General features: G+C 37.8%; 1 protein-coding gene across 1 annotated transcript in view; it reads right to left on the reverse strand.

Annotated features, from left to right (window-relative positions):
• The window catches only part of LOC149152897 (protein DAMAGED DNA-BINDING 2-like), a 171702-nt gene extending 156010 nt beyond the window's left edge, over positions 1–15692 (reverse strand). The window contains exon 1 of the mRNA XM_089439417.1: positions 14938–15692. Within this exon, the coding sequence (XP_089295543.1) occupies positions 14938–15183 (246 nt within the window). The 5' untranslated portion in view covers positions 15184–15692. The remainder of the gene's footprint in view (positions 1–14937) is intronic.
• Positions 15693–16528: the final 836 nt, after the last annotated feature.

Genomic DNA, 16528 nt, shown 5'->3' on the forward strand with positions numbered 1-16528 from the left:
TCATGAAACCCATGAGTCAAGTTTACACAATATTTTGCTAGATAGTAATTACATCATATGCTTTGGAATGTGACATTATGAAGACTGAACCTAGTTACACTTTCTTCAACATTGGAGTCGTGGAAGGACCCTCCCATGAGGGTCTCGCTTGAGTTGGACATTGAGCTTTGGGAGCTTCTAGGTGCTTGGTGTACTTCTTGGAGCTATGAGCGACCATAAGGTGAGTGGTTCACCTTCCCCTATAGGTGTGTTGTGTACAGGGTGAGTGGTTCGCCTTCCCCTATAGGTGCGTTGTGTACAGGGTGAGTGGTTCACCTTCCCTTGTGATACTGCATGATGGTTGACATGTGTCTAGGGTGAGTGGTTCACCTTCCCCTGAGATTGATGACACGTGTGTAGGGTGAGTGGTTCACCTTCCCCTAAGATTGATGACACATGTGTGTAGGGTGAGTGGTTCACCTTTCCCCCACAATTGATGATATATGCATAGGATGAGTGGTTGAGAAAAGTGGATAGGGACCATAGCACTACAGATGGACGCATCGTGTACTGTTGTACTGCCTATGTCTAGGATGCATGGTGTTCAACAACTTGATCTGGGATCAAATCTGATTGGGGTTCTACCCCTGGACTGACTTTTGTCAATGGAGAGTGGTTAGGTCTTGTGACTCACTCTCGATCAATTCTTCTTCATTATCTATATCAGTGTTTAGCAGAGTTAAGACGAGATACAGGGATGGTACATGACGACAGGATGGCATGATGGATTGGCAGGTGGAATTCTCCCTAGTTGAGAGAGAGTGTTAAATTGGCAACTAGGACTAAATTCCACTTTGGACAGCTCATTTGACGGATATGATGATTGCATTGAATTCCTCTTTTCGAGAGGACCAAAATCGACCTAAAGATCATCAAATTTGGACACGCATGTTTTTGAATTTATGCCCACACATGTGCAAATTGTCAAGGTCAACGACATCATCATGTAGGCTCATGAAACCCAAGAGACATGTCACTTCACCCTCAACAATTTGTATAGATAAGAGAGACCTCCAACCTCATTTGGCATCTCACTCACACACATTCTTCTCTCTCCTCATCTGATTAGTTCGTACAGCGATTGGGCAGCGCTTCATCTCACACGCGTGGCTAGAAAGGAGGACAAAATTCTGGGAAGATTATAGGGCCAAAATTTCAAAGTTGTTGCAGGGTTTGACCAACATTGACCAGGCACTTTGACTGTGATTTTTGTGGGAAACTTTTGTTTTTGGCAAGCTGTAATGTTTGGCACAAAAACTGAGAATTTATGGGCACTTTGACCAGCATTGATCACAATCTTGTTTGACCACAAAGTTGACTTCAGGTTGACCAAGTTTGACTACTGTTTGGATGACTGTTTTGCACTGACTTTGACCAACAAAAGAGGTTGAGTTTCTCTCTCCTTTGACCAAACTATTTTGGAGAAGTTTGACCAGACTTTGACTACTATTGACTTTCTGGTTAGGGTTAATTTGACTGTTGTTGACCCAAGACATAATTGCAAGACTGTTTTGGACAGTAATTTGGCAAGTCAATTTTGACTTTGACTTTTGTATTATTGCTCTCTCTCCGTTGAACATTTGATATAATAAGAAGAAGAATTGATCAAAGGGTTTTCCCCATCTTGAGGTTTTTCCCTGGCATCTGTCAAATCTGGTGTCCTTCTGTCTTGGCTTGTCTTCTGCATTTATGGTTAATGTGATTGCTATTGGAAATCTAAATTGGAAATTGTCATTAGGCTGCTAAAGGACATTGAAGTAATTGTGCTAAGCATAGAACATACCATTGTTAACTAAAATTAACAGTTGGCTTGCCTGCTTCCTCTAAACTAGGAGGTCTTCCAGTCATCAAGCATGATGTCAATACAATTTCTCTCTCTGAAACACAAATAATTGATCCTAGGAGAATCATCTTGCCACAAACTTTGCTTTGTTCTTCCAATGCTTCCATCTACTACCAGAGCCTTGGTAGCCTTCAAGATGTACCTGCAACCCTCATTAGGAGGTCATGGAAGAAACGATTATAACCCAACAAAAGAAACAAGGGCAAGAGGCTAACTAATAGTAAAACAATAATAATAAAGGAAGAGGCTAACTAATAGGCTCACTCCCTCTTGATATTTGCCTTCTTGTAGAATTCATTGAAATCCATCTACAAACTTATAATCCGTGTTCTCATCTTCAGCATGTTGCTTTCCTTTCTTTCCTTGCTTGAGCTAGGGTTTCTTCTTTCAGCGGAAACATCAATCTAGATCTAGCTCTATGGTTTTATCCATAAACCCTAAGGCTTTCTTATCCATGCCTTCTAGGCTGCTATGGTTTACAAACCCTAGGACTTCCAAATACAAACTTTTTCATGTGCTAATTGGAATATGTTGCTTTATAGGTGAAAAACCTTTTCTCCTCCAATTCAATCTATAACATCAAGGACCAAGCAATGGCACCCTAGCACCAGCAACATATCTCAGCCAATACAATCATAAACTCAACAGTACAATACCAGTAGCATATGCAAGGCATCTTCTGCATACTTGACAAGGGCCTCTGCAATAGTCATATTCATCCATAAATGAACACATGTTCTCATCAGCATTCATATTGTTGTTGTGGGCATCAATTGTTGGTTCTCAAATCATAGTGAAATCTGACAGAGATTTGATGCCACACTTCAATCTTGACCACTTACAGCCTTGGCATAACTTCAAGAATACAACCTGGTCAAATGAATCATAAGACTTTTGGCCACTGATTTTGCCTTGCAAGAAGGTAATATTGATGGCCCTGCATACTTCTGCCCTGCAACTAAGTCAATAGGTATTGTTCTAGGGTTTCACAAACCCTTAATCAAGTCTTATCCTTCAAGTCTTCTAGGGTTTTACAAAACCCTAAGTCTATTAGCTCTTCCAAGAATGAGAGAGCCTTTCATCACAGCTCCTTTGGCTCTTTCAAATGGTATATACAAGACATACTTGTCAAGGACCACATTTCCACAACATTCTTCTTTCAGGTCTTATCTTGCCTTATACAAGATTTAAAACAATTCTTTGAAGTTGCCCAAACAAGCCTACATGTGAGTTCTCATTTGAGCTTAAACTTGGCCTTGTAACTCAAATTTCTAGAGTTTTGTTTACCCTTATGTTATTAGTCACTCAAGGAATGCTTCATCTCGGTTAAGCTATCAATATTAATCCAAGCAAATATAGCTTATATTATGCTTCTTTAGCACTGTAAAGAAACAACACTTTCCAACTTCCACAAAGATTGAATGCAGACATTGGCTCACAAAAGTTCCAATCATACTCAACAACTTCTCATTTCACTATGCAAGCATAACATTGCAGCCATGCAACCTTAGCAAAATTGTGTCTTACACTACCTTAGTTCTATCATTGAATCAACCTTTAGATAAATCTGAAATAATCCTTCGAAATGCCCAAAAAATATCCCACCAAAAATTTAGGCTCGTGCTGCTCTAGACTTCAGATGTGTCTAAGTGAGGACAAATTCCAAGTCACATACTCAAGGCAGACTTACATACGCATATCAAGTAAACTTTATAAGGTATGTAGGAGCCATGTATTATGAAATTTCTCAAGGATCCAGAGTCAATATAGGGGAATAAATTATCTTAATCTAAGAGCTAAGACTTTGAGACTTTCTTCAAGTTCCTTTTGGATCTCGCTTCCTCATCTTCCATAGAGAAATAGTCAAATTGTTGAATAACTTCATTCTTGGGGCTCCTAGGTTAGACCAACCTTTGGCCCTTCCTTCTAGCCTTGTCCTTCATTATGGTTCCTTCATGAGATAAGATCTTTGGCTTGTCTTCATAAGATTATGCTTCCTTTTGCTCACAGAAACAGAGGATCTCAGCCACTTCTAGGCTCGTGGCCTCCTTCACCAATTTTGTCCACAACACAGGGCTTATGCGGTCCTCATTTCTCTTCTGACATGAGGCCTTTCAGCCCTCCTACACTTAAGGCTGAAGCCATTCAATATGTGACTAGGACTAAGGCTATTTGGCCCTAATCTAAGGCAACCAATCTCAAATACAATAGTCGAATAGGTTGGCTTCTTCAAGGATGCTCTTTCACCATAGTTGAGTTTTCATGATTTTCTAGATTGATAATTACTTCCAATGATTTCCTAATAAATCCTTCTATTGTCATATTCATCGTTAAGCAATTATACATAGAAAATCTCAACTGTAAAACAATAATGACAATAAAATCATGAAGAGACAGCCAAATAGACGAGACACAAAAAATTACCCTGGGAAAAACCCAGCAACTTTAGAGAAATTGTCCAATTCAACAAGAAATACAATTTGATTTTGTAGTCAATATCGGTCAAACTGACCTCAGAAACAAATGAGTCAAACCTAGTCAAACATACCAACATTTTGGCCTTCCTATTGCTACTTCAGAAATTTGGTCAACCTTGGTCAGCAAGGTTGAATTTCGACCTCTTGTACTTGCCTCAAAAACCCTAGTCAACTACAGTCAAAAATTCAATCAAACTGACTACTTGGAACTGGTCAAACTGCTAGTCAACGCGAGTCAAAGAGTCTGGTCAAACTTCACTCGGTCTCCTCTCTTCTTTTAGTCAACATGAGTCAAAGACTCTGGTCAAACTTCACTCGCTAGTCTCCTCTCTTCTTCGCACATGTGAACAAAAACTCAAAAGTTATGATGTGATCCGAATTTTCTTGCTCCAAATGATGAGGTTGAATGGCAATATATAGTAATTTGATGAGCCCAAACAGGGGTGTCTCTCAACTAGGCTAACTTGGCTTTTGGAGGCAATTTTGAAAATTCAAATTTTAAATTTTCCTTCTTTTATTTTTGGAGTCGACTTGAATTCAATTTTATATTTTCATTTCTTTCAATTTTTGTGGGCTAATGCAATTTAAGAATACCAACCGCAACTACAAAATTCAACAGGGGATCCATTAATCTATTATTGAATGTCTCTTGGGTGGAAAGAGCAACATGAAGAAGCGACAACGAATAATTAAATTAGAATGTGACCATGGAGAAAAATAAGAAAATTTTACAAAGTCACTTTATATTATTATCAAGGTGGAAAAGGTAAAAGAAAAGGATACCCATGGTATTTGGATAATCCATGGTATTCTGATAATCATTGTCAATAAAAGGAAGATCATAACACACTCTCGACATGTATTGCATAATTGTGAGATTGATTTGGGAGGCTCTGAGAGCTTTGTGTAAAAGTGTGAAACCCTCATGGAGATTAGTTTCAACGGTGAGACATCCACATTAGCTTATCAAGATTGGTTTCAGTGGTGAAACTATCCACCCTAGCAGATCAAGAGGAGAAATCATCCAAATTCCTTACAAGTGCTCAAGTGAAGAAATTATAGTTGCAGGAGATCACGAGAGTTGAAGGAGAAGTGCTTCATCATTGCAACAACTCTCATTCTCTTGGTGTCGAATTAATATTGGGAGGTCGAATTGATTCAAATGTTGAATATAATTTGAAATGGTCAAATTTAGCAAAAGGGACCAAGTTTATTTGTAGAAGCCAAATATATTTCGTTGGGCCGAATTTATTAATATTGGGAGGTCGAATTGATTCAAATGTTGAATATAATTTGAAATGGTCAAATTTAGCAAAAGGGACCAAGTTTATTTGTAGAAGCCAAATATATTTCGTTGGGCCGAATTTATTTTGCTAGGCCGAATTTCACTTGTTTGGCTAAATCTATTTTGTTGGGTTGAATTTCTCTTACTAGGCCAAATTTATCTTATTGGGCAGAATTTCTCTTACTGGATCGAATTTCTCTTGTTGCGTCGAATTTATTTGTGGCGAGGCTGAGTTATTGCAACCACTGAATTTATTTATGGAGAGGCCAAGTTATTGCAGTAGCTAAATTTATTTGTGGAGAGGTCGAGTTATTGTAGTAGCTGAATTTATTTTTGGAGACATCAAGTTATTGCAACAGTTGAATTTACTTGTGGAGAGGCCGAGTTATTACAGCAACTGAGTTTATTTGTGGAGACCTGTTATTCTAGCAGCTGATTAAATTTGTGAAGACCGATTTTATTCTGGGAGGTTGAATTGTTGAGAGGGTCGAATTCATTATGGAGGCTAAGTTTAACTTGTGGGGTCCGCATTCTTCCTAGGGAGGCAATTTTTCTCTTGGGGCAACATCAGTGAATTTCTAGAACTATTTATTGAACAAAAATCTTCAACCAATAGTGCCAATTGCAAGAGCAATTCATAGGTTCGAAATTTTGTATCAATGAAGTGATTGGCATGTATTTTGATGCCCCAAACTTAATAAATAAATTAGTTGAGATTTTGTTCTTCATGTACTAAGTAAGGGTTTCTGATTTAAATGCATGCAAAATGTTTGAATAAAAATGTCTCTACCATAAAAGTTTTCTTCTCTGCATACAAATTATTTGAAGAAATGTTTTCATGCAAAGTGTTTGTAAAAATGTATGAAAGAGAATTTTAAGAATTGTTGCAATATTTATTGGAATATTTTGGTTTGGGACATTGCAAAGAGAGCCCCTACCCCTCATTTGCCTCACACCTCTCTCATTGAGCAGTGGTAAGCATTTGAGCGCACTAGCCAATGTAACCCTATAGCACATGCTTCTACTAGTACTACTATGGTAATCACACATGTCCCTAAGAAGTCCAAGGAACCCAAGCTAGACACTAATGCCAAGGATCCCATTAACGAGTTTGATGATTAATCATTTATCTTGTTGATCAATGATATGTAGCAAGCTACTAGCTTGTAGCATGTTATCTTTAACATACACTATATGCCATTTAGAGCCTCAATGATTATTGTTTTGTTTCATATATGTATTGCACTTAATGCCACTTTAATATAATCACCCTTATATGATATATACATGAGTAGACTTTGCCTATTTTGTCTCACATAATTTGGAATCTTTAAAATATTGTTTCACTGGAATTTTAATATTTTATGTATTTTTAGTAAATCGAGTCATAAAATTCAAATCAGTCCAAGTTAGTTTCAAGTACAATTCAAAGTCTAAGTTGACCATCAATTAATTTCAAATCCAGACACAAGTTACATTGCTTCCATGACACTTTCCCACCCTTGAAAAACCACATCTAAACCAAAAAAAAAACTCTACTACCCTCTTCCAATACAAGTGATAAAGGCCAAATTTCAACTTTTAAAGGATCTATATTGCCCTACTCCATTACAAGCTCCAATAGACCCCATTTATGTTAAACAAAATCCTAATTGATTCTGATGTGATCAGTAAACGAGGGACTTATAGCCTCCTCACTTCACCAACATGAATCCTCAAATTAAAGTTTCAATCTCTATTCTATTTATGGTTGCAAGGCTTGTCCCTTCTGCAAACTCTACAGTGGATTTAATGGTTGGCTCCTTTCTTTGTGTAACACGCACACGAGACCTAGGATACGAGGTGATAACCAAACGTATCTTGTTGTCCAGAATGTCAATCAAGGCTCTAGATTTGTCATTGTCGACTTTGTATGTTAGCATTATAACATCCCCAATATTCACTCCCATGGCTATTGTTGTGAAATAAAAAAGCATGTGATTTCACATCTAACAAATTGTATATGGAAAACAAGCTCCTTGGTTCCTAGCTGGCACACACTTAGTGCTCAACATTCACAAGCTAGCACATGAGGAGACTCCTACAAATACTCAAGATTTAAATACAAAACAAATAAAATAAAAAATACTCTAGCCAGCAATATGCAAGAGGCGCTATGTTGCCACCCAACATGCAAAGAGAGAAAGGATGCCCTACCCAAAGAATTAACTCAACATACCCAATGCAATTAACCAAGTAAAGATGAAATTCAACTAGTTGATTGGAGTCAACTATGGCTATAACATAAGTCAACCAAGTGAGTGGAAGTCAACCAAGCTAAAGAAAATTGACTAGGGTAAATCCAATCAACCAATAGTAAGATGGATTCAACCAACAATAGCATTGGATTGATCAACTAGAGTCAAATGATCAAGAGAAACAGAGAATCAACTAGCCAAAGTCAGACAATTCGACCTGAGTGGAACAATTAGACTAGCCAAAGTAGAACAATTACATGGGTAAAAGCAAACGCCCCAATAATTAGGGATTCAACTCAATGGTAATAAAATCATCCAAAGTAAGATTAAGTCAACTAATTACAAGTTGACCAAACAAAGAATTTGAACATTCAACATATATTTAAATGCCCCATGGAAAGAGAAAGGAACTATGAATGGCCCGTACGACCACCATGAAAACTCTAAGTGAGAGAGAAAATGTCCAACAAAAGAAATTGACTCCAAACAGCAGAATTACATCATTACACTCGAGTAAGGAAGAAAATCTCATAGAAATTAAGAAATAGACTTCTCTTACAGTGGGTTCAAATCACGCATGTTTTTGGTTAACTTCTTGTGGTGAAACAATTGTTCCTACAAGGGTATTGCTTCCCTTGATTTCTAGACATTTTTTCTTGAAAATTTAGCCAAGATGAAACCTTCATCAAGCACCCAAATAACACTATCAAGGCGTACATCCAAAAAGAAGAGAACTAACACCCAATTGATTGCCCAAGGGTCTATGTTGAAGGACAAGTTGCTACTATAGCAAGGCCGGTAATGGAAACTCAACTCAATGTTCACAATGGCCTTTTTTTCTATATCCATTGATCTCAAGGCTCTATTAAATGGATGGAGATCATCAAAGCATTGTTGGCTTTCATAGAAAATGAAAATAGGAGAACAATTCTTTTGAGTTTTGCTAGCATAAATACAGTAGATAACATTACATTTCAATCAAGCATATTAACACAATGAAGAGCACCATAAATCCATCTTGGCAATTATGATTTAATATAATCATAGGAACATTCAACATTGTAACCATCAACAAAACCAAGTGAAGCATTTCACACACATAGGTAACTTCACACTATGAAGAGCACCATAAATCCATCTTGGCATTTATGATTTAATACAATCATAGGAACATTCAACAGTGTAACCATCAGCAAAACCAAGTGAAGCATTTCACACACATAGGTAACTTCACACTATGGAGAAATCCAAACAAAAGATGTAATGTTTACCCTCGAAACGCAAATGGGAAAGCCAGCGTTGTATGGGGTTCAATGTTTTCATTTCAATAATATTTGGTACAATGCTTTCATGGCATTCTATCCCTCTTCTCTCCTTAGCCAAAAGTCCCCCTTGAGAAAGAAATTCGTGAGAAAAATAGGGAAAGTTGGGGGTTGGGGTTAAGGCCAACAATCATGCCCCTTAATTTTTTGTTCCTTGACCTTCTCTCCTTTTTTTTTTCTTTTCATTTAGTTATTTTTCCTCTCACAATCATTTTTTTTATCTTATTCAACTTTACAATTACATTGTTTTACATAGTTTACTTAACTTTGGCTAATTGCCAAATTGTCTTACAAGTAATGAGTCACCCATTCATAGGTTCAAACCCATTTTGGATCACACCTACCCATTGAGATACTTTTTGGTCTCCAAAAGTTCAAAGGAAACCAATCAATGTAATTTTGTTTGCTCCTCTGGAACGTGGCTCTGATACAAGCTCCTAGCTACATCTTTAACTCTAGCTCTAGCTCTAGCTCTGGCTACTCACTCTAGTCCTTCATTCAAGTTCTTGCTCGCTTATTCCCATAATGCAAAAGTTTGCTCTTTGACTCTCAACTCTAAGCAATCCCCAAATCCAAATGAATCAACATCCATTCCCATCTCCATTGCAACCTCGAAGATAGTCCATCTAGACAGCCAATGAAGATAGGTCAGACATTAGTCTTCTTGTGCATTGTGACCTCAGCAAACTTTACCATCACATATTAGTCCATTAGAAGGAATTGCAACCTACCTTCTCTTATTGGCATCAATTGCTTCCCAGCAAGGGAGCAACTCTCTAGTGCTTGCACATGCTTGCAAGAACATCATGGAGTTCTCAAGAACTCCCCCCACAAAGCATTGACCCCGTGCATCAATCTTTAGCACATCTTCAAGAAGGAAAATTTCTTTTGGAATTTTGTAGGTAGCAAATAGAATGTGGATACCATCGTTGTTGAAATCCACCCCTTTACCTATTTGATGGTGATGCTAACCTCCAATGTTACTATCTCTCCTTCAAGCCTAGACAACTTGTTATCCTTGAAATGGAGATGCAATATACTCTCTATCTCTATTAGGCTTCACTTCCCACACTCTCCTCTTAGTAGTGTAGTTTTCGGAGTGAAGCTCTCGGTGATGTCGCCAACACTTTGCTTCCCAATGTCCACTCAACTTATAGTGGTGGCAAAAGTTCATGTTGTTGTTGCAAGGATTTCCTAACATACTCCTCTTAATGTGCTTCTGAGTTTGTTATTGGATTGGAGAGGTCTTCTTACCATTCCTCCTCTAAAGACAATATGTCTTGTGACATGTGGTTTGCTTCTCCCAACAAGATGCCACCTAATGGCCTTTCTTCCTACATATTGAACATGCCACCAACTCATGATGCTATGGTGTTTCTTCTCACAATAATGATAAACAAGAGATGCATTGTTTGATGAAGACCTCTTGGTCTTTTGCTTCGTCTTGCCCTAGATGCTTGGCTTGTTGTTTCTTGAGTGATGGTGCAATTGGGTCCTCATGTTCTTCTCATCATTGCTCATCTTCAGTTTCCCACAATAAGGCTGAGATGGTAGTGGGCTCATCTTCAGTTTCCCACAACATGGCTGAGATGGTAGTGGGCTACTACCTTCATGTATTGTTGCTCTTATTTTTTATAAGCAAGCCAACTCTGGCATGTTTTTAGCTTTCACAAAAATGGTCTCCGAGGTCATGGGTTTGTCCATTATGCCATCAAAGCCTAGGCCTTTATGCTTGACCCATGGTGTGGCTACAGTAGGGCTCAAGATGCCTTGCCTTGCCAGCCTAGCCCTTGTCCACCATAGCACATTTGCCTTAAGAGTTTCAAGCCAACACCCCTAGTAAGCTTTTCAAAATCACCGACATGCTCCTGAGGGAAAAGTAACAAAGATGAGCTTACCAATGTGGCTTTGGTCATGGTGATGGCTTGGATAGTAGCATTGGAAGGTTAACTTGCTCATTGAAGCTCTTGGACAGCGAGTTGAAGCCTTACCAAGGCCTCCTCCTCTACTAACTTTGCAACTATGCCATCCTCTAAGTGAGCCTGTCCTCTTGCCAATTATCCAACCAAATGACCTTCTCTACGAGGTGTACAAGCTGTCTTCTATGTTTTTCCCAATATGACATGACTACAATGGGGGAGTCTCAACAGTCCTCAAATTGCTTCTTGAGCAATACCAACAATTTGGCAAAAGCCTCAACATTTTGCTCCATCTCTACCATCCTCTTGTTGAAAATCTAGACCTGCACCTTCAAGTGTTCATTCTCTTCTCGAAGTTAGCATTGTTGGTCCTTAAGTCCTCTATCTTCTCTTTGCTCGCTTTACCCATGTTGAGGTCAATACTATTTTGTTCAAAGTTCTAGCAACTGTCACAATCAAGGATGCAACTGCTTTGACACAATCTTATTTTTAAACAAGGGACTTACAGCCCACTCACTTCAGCGACACAGATCCTTAAATTATATAAGTTTCGATCTTTGTTCTCCTGATGGTTGCAAGGCCTATCCTTTATGTAACCTTTGCACCAGATTGAATGGTTAGCTCCTTTCTTTGTGTAACCTACACACAAGACTCAGTGAGCAATGCGATAACCAAATGTATCATGTTGTCGAATCATCAATCAAGTCTCTAACTTTCTTGTTGTGAACTTTGTATGTTATCAACTTTGGATCAGCACTACAACATCCCCAATATTCACTCCTTAGACTATTGCTATGAAACAGAAAAACATATGAGTTCAAACCTAACAAATTGTTTATAGAAAACAAAGTTTGTGGCTTCTAGTTGGCACACAATTAACACCCAACACTCACAAGCTGGAACATGGGAAGACTACTACGAATGCTTAAGATCAAAAATAAAAATAAAAACAATACTCTAGCCAACAATATGCTAGAGGTAGTATGTTGCCAACCAACATGGAAAATGAGAGGATGTCCTTCCCAAAGAATTGACTCAACGTATCCCAAGGCAATTAACCAGGTAAATATAAAAGTCAACCAAATGACTGGAGTCGACTAAGGTTGCAACATAAGTCAAAAAAGTATGCTGAAGTCAACCATGCTAATGAAAATCAACCAGGGAAAATCCAATCAACTCAGTAAGATTGATTCGCCCAACAAGAGCACAAGATTGATCAACTAGTGTCAGTCACTCAAGAAAAAGTGAGAATCGACTAGCTAGAGTGGAACATTGGCTAGAAAGGGAACAATTCGACCTGAAGAGAAAGGAGCAACCCAATCCAAGTGTCTACATCCTATATTGCCTCTAAACAGTTGTGTGGTTAATAACAAATGCCACAGCAATTAGGGAGAGAACTCAATGGTAATAAAATTGTCCAGAGTAAAATGAAGTTAGCCAGCTACAAGGTAAGTTGACAAAACAATGAATTTGAACACTTGACAAATAATTTAAATGCCCAAGGAGAGAGAAAGGGGCTATGTACAGCTTGTACAACCACCATACGAACTCTGCATGAAAGGGAAAATGTGTAGCAAAGGGAATTGGCTCCAAATAGTGGAATTGCGCTCCAGTGAAGAAGAAACCCACAACAATTAAGAAATCAACTGCTCTTACAGTAGATTCAATTTACACATGCTTTTGGTTGATTGCTTTTGGCGAATCGTATGCTCCTTCAGGGCTATCGCCTCACTTAACTTCTTGGCAATTTAGAATGAAAATTGAGTAGAGATGAAACCTTCATCAAGTGCACAAACAACACTATCAAAGCATATGGCCCGAGAGAAGAGGACTAACGCCCAAGTGGTTGCCCAACAATCCGAGTGGAAGGATGAGTTGCTAATATAGTGAGGTCATAATGGAAACTCAAATCAATGTTTGCAACAACTTTCTTTTTATACCCATTGATCTTAGGGCTCCATTAGATGGATGAAGATCATCACAGCATTGTTGGATTTCACAAAAAATGAATGGGCGGAAAATCTTGAGTGTTGCTAGCATAAATACAATAGATAACTTCACATTCAATCTAGAATTCAACTATAGGGAGCAAACTAAACATAGTGAAGAGCACCATAAATCCATCTATGTATTTAATACAACCATATAGACATTCAACATTGTAACCATCAACGAAGCTAACTCACACACATGGGTAACTTCACATAATAGATAAATCCAAAAAAATACAATGTTTAACCCAGTGTTGAAAATATCGGTATCGGAAAAATATCAGCGAGGGTCTTGAAAACATTATCAGCAATATCAAAGAAAATATCGACAAACATAGAAGAAAAAAAAAAAAAAAAAATTCAATTTTTTCAGATTTTTAAACATAGCCAATATTTTCAAAATATGGTGATATTTAGCCGATATTTTGAAAATATCGTGATATTTTATCAATATTTTGAAAATATCGCGATATTTACTCGGCGATATATCGTTTTGTTGAAAATATCGCGATATTTTCAAATATAACGGATATATCAGCCGATATAATCAACATTGGTAACTTTAACCCAAAAACCAAATGAAACCAGCTTTGAATGGGGCTCATTGTTTACATTTCAGCAATTTTGGTACAATGCTCTCATGGCATTTTATCCATCTTCTCTCCTTGCCCAAAAGCCCTCTTCTTTCAGAATGAAATTCATAATAGAAATAGGGAAAGCTGAGTGGTAGCAGGAAATGCCAACACCTGTGCCCCTTCAATTCCCTTTCCTCAGCCTTCCATCTTTTTCTTTTCTTTTCATTTAGTTATTTTTCCTCTCACAATCATTTTTTGGGGGACTTATTTAACTTTACAATTGCTTTACATAACTTGCCTAATTTTGGTTAATTGCCGAATTGACTTGCATATGCCATACACTGAGTCTTACACATTCATAGGTTTGGATCCATTTTGGACAACCATAACACTTGCCCACCATGGGGAAACCGCATGTAAACTAAATAGGAACCTATACTTCCCTACTCTATTACATGCTATATAGGGCCCCATTTCTCTCGAGCAAAGAACTAATTTAACTCCCATGACACTTGGTCACAGCAAACCACATTTATACTAAATAAGGAACCATATTGCCCAACTCCATTACAAGCTATGAGAGGCCCCGTTTTTCTCACACTAAGGAACAAATGGACTCCCATCAGATTCGGTGATCACCGTCTGGAAACCCCATTTAACCTAAATAAGGAGCTACACTGCCCTACTCTAATCACATGTTATAGAGGACTCTGTTCCTCTCAAACTAAGGATTAAATTGATTTCCATAGCATTCATAACCATTATTGAAAAATCGATGGAGAAATTTTACGCATATCCATTTATTGTGTATTTAAATTTTTTGATAAGTTTTGCTAATTCTAAAAATATGGTATTTTTAAAAAATATTCAAATGCGTAAAAATTTTATATAATTGAATAAAAAAAAAAACAATTTTATAGAACAATTTTACCTGTAACCAAATTATTAAAATAATATCACTTATTAAACCAAAAAACCCCCCAAAAATAACTAAATGGCTAAAATTTACGCTTCAAATTTTCACTTGAAACCACGGAAGAACCGATACTGCCCTGCCCAACTCAATACAGGCTATAAAAGGGGGCCGTTTCTCTCAAACTAAGGACTAAATTGGAAATTCATAACCCAGCTGACCTGTTTGCTCACAATTACTTAAGCCTGCAATTGCAGTAATACTCGAGGAAATGAAAATTTAAATGTAAATTGCAAGCTCCACAAAACAAATGGAGGCAGAATAGACCATGCATACCTTACAAACTTGCTTAAGGCTGATAGTTATGGGTTTTCTCTTCCTCTTTTTGATGTCAAGCCCATCTTCTTCATGACCATTGGCAACTTCTTCTTCTTCCTCCTCGTCTGACTTAGCTTCATCTACCTGGTCTGCTTCTTCAACAACGTCTTCTTCTTCTTCCCCTGATGAGCTCCCTTCTCCTTCAGTGTCTGTATCTTGTTCAATAACAACTTTTGGGAAATTTCTTCTCGGCCGGCTAGACATGATTCATGTATTAAGATCGCCAAAAAATAATACTTGTGCGTTGTATAGAGCTTATATGCTATTGAACAAATTTCTCCTCCAGGCTTCCTATACCTCCCCTACAGATGGGCAGCCTGAGCCAATGGATGAATGCAGATATTCCAGTGTGGCTGCACCAACTTCGAAACCCCGGGCCGACAGTACGGAATGAATTAGTGGCGTTTGCTGCCTCCTTTTTAGTGGGTTACGAGTGCCAACGCTGTTTCACCTGTACCAGAAGAAAATGGAGGCGGTGGCGTTGTAATTTATCGAGTTTTATTGGAGACCTCCGGGAAAACATATATTTTCTGTCAGGCTTATGTTTGCTCGAGGGTTTAGATCCCCGCGTTGATTGACATGGCTAACGAATACTCCCGCCATTTTTGGCAATTAAATGAATCGCATTGTGGGTTCCGACTTCCCTTGAAATTGTCTCGCCATTGGATATCACAAATCCTTCACATGCGCGAAAGGTAAATTCAAGATCGTGTTGTGTCACCCACGCCACCAAACTAATTGGTTTCAGTATGAAGTTCGTAAAATAATTAGCTTTACGGAGGAACTTTGTTAAACTTTTGCGAAGATTTTGCGAAGATATATTGAGATGGGGGTACTAAAGGATCTTCATTTAGCAGCCAACAAAATGAACAACGTAGCATAAAATACGTTGAGAGAAAAAATAAACTTTCAGAGATTTAGAGAAACTTCATACGGAAAGTAAAACCCACTTTTTATGGATTTGCTGACACATGTTTTCAAATATCATGGCTATATAAATGCTTTCAAATCTTTTTTTAATACATATGGATGCTTTGTCGGTATATCTTAGCATTCTTGTCACCCATTCCTTCATGGACATATTTGTAATCGTTGTTGTAGAGAAACAAATGTTCATCAATTGTACAAATGGAATAATATAGATTATAGTGAACAATCCACAATCCTATTAATATTTACTCAAGTTGAGGAAATGCTTATTTATCCAAATTGAATAATATAGATTTTAGTGAACAATCCACATTCTTATTAATATTTATTCAAGTTGAGGAAATGTTCATTGCTCGAGTTAGCATATCTTGCCAATGAGACATACTTGAGGTGGATAATACAAATGTAGTGGTCATACTACACAAGGGCTTCACTAGAGGAGCAATATCATACCACGTGCATTCATATTGGGGGATATATGTTGAGGAAAAAATGGCATAGTATATTGGGGGATATATAGGGGATAAAGGGCTTTTATATTGACAGGTATAATTTCAATTTCCCCAAATGATGTATCAATTTCTCCAGATGATGTATCTTTATTTGAATGTTCCGTGTT

This window comes from Pinus tabuliformis, chromosome 9 (genome assembly GCF_031772625.1).
Source record: "Pinus tabuliformis cultivar Carrire ecotype Pingquan chromosome 9, CPIR1, whole genome shotgun sequence".
In the NCBI taxonomy this organism is placed as follows: Eukaryota; Viridiplantae; Streptophyta; class Pinopsida; order Pinales; family Pinaceae; genus Pinus; species Pinus tabuliformis.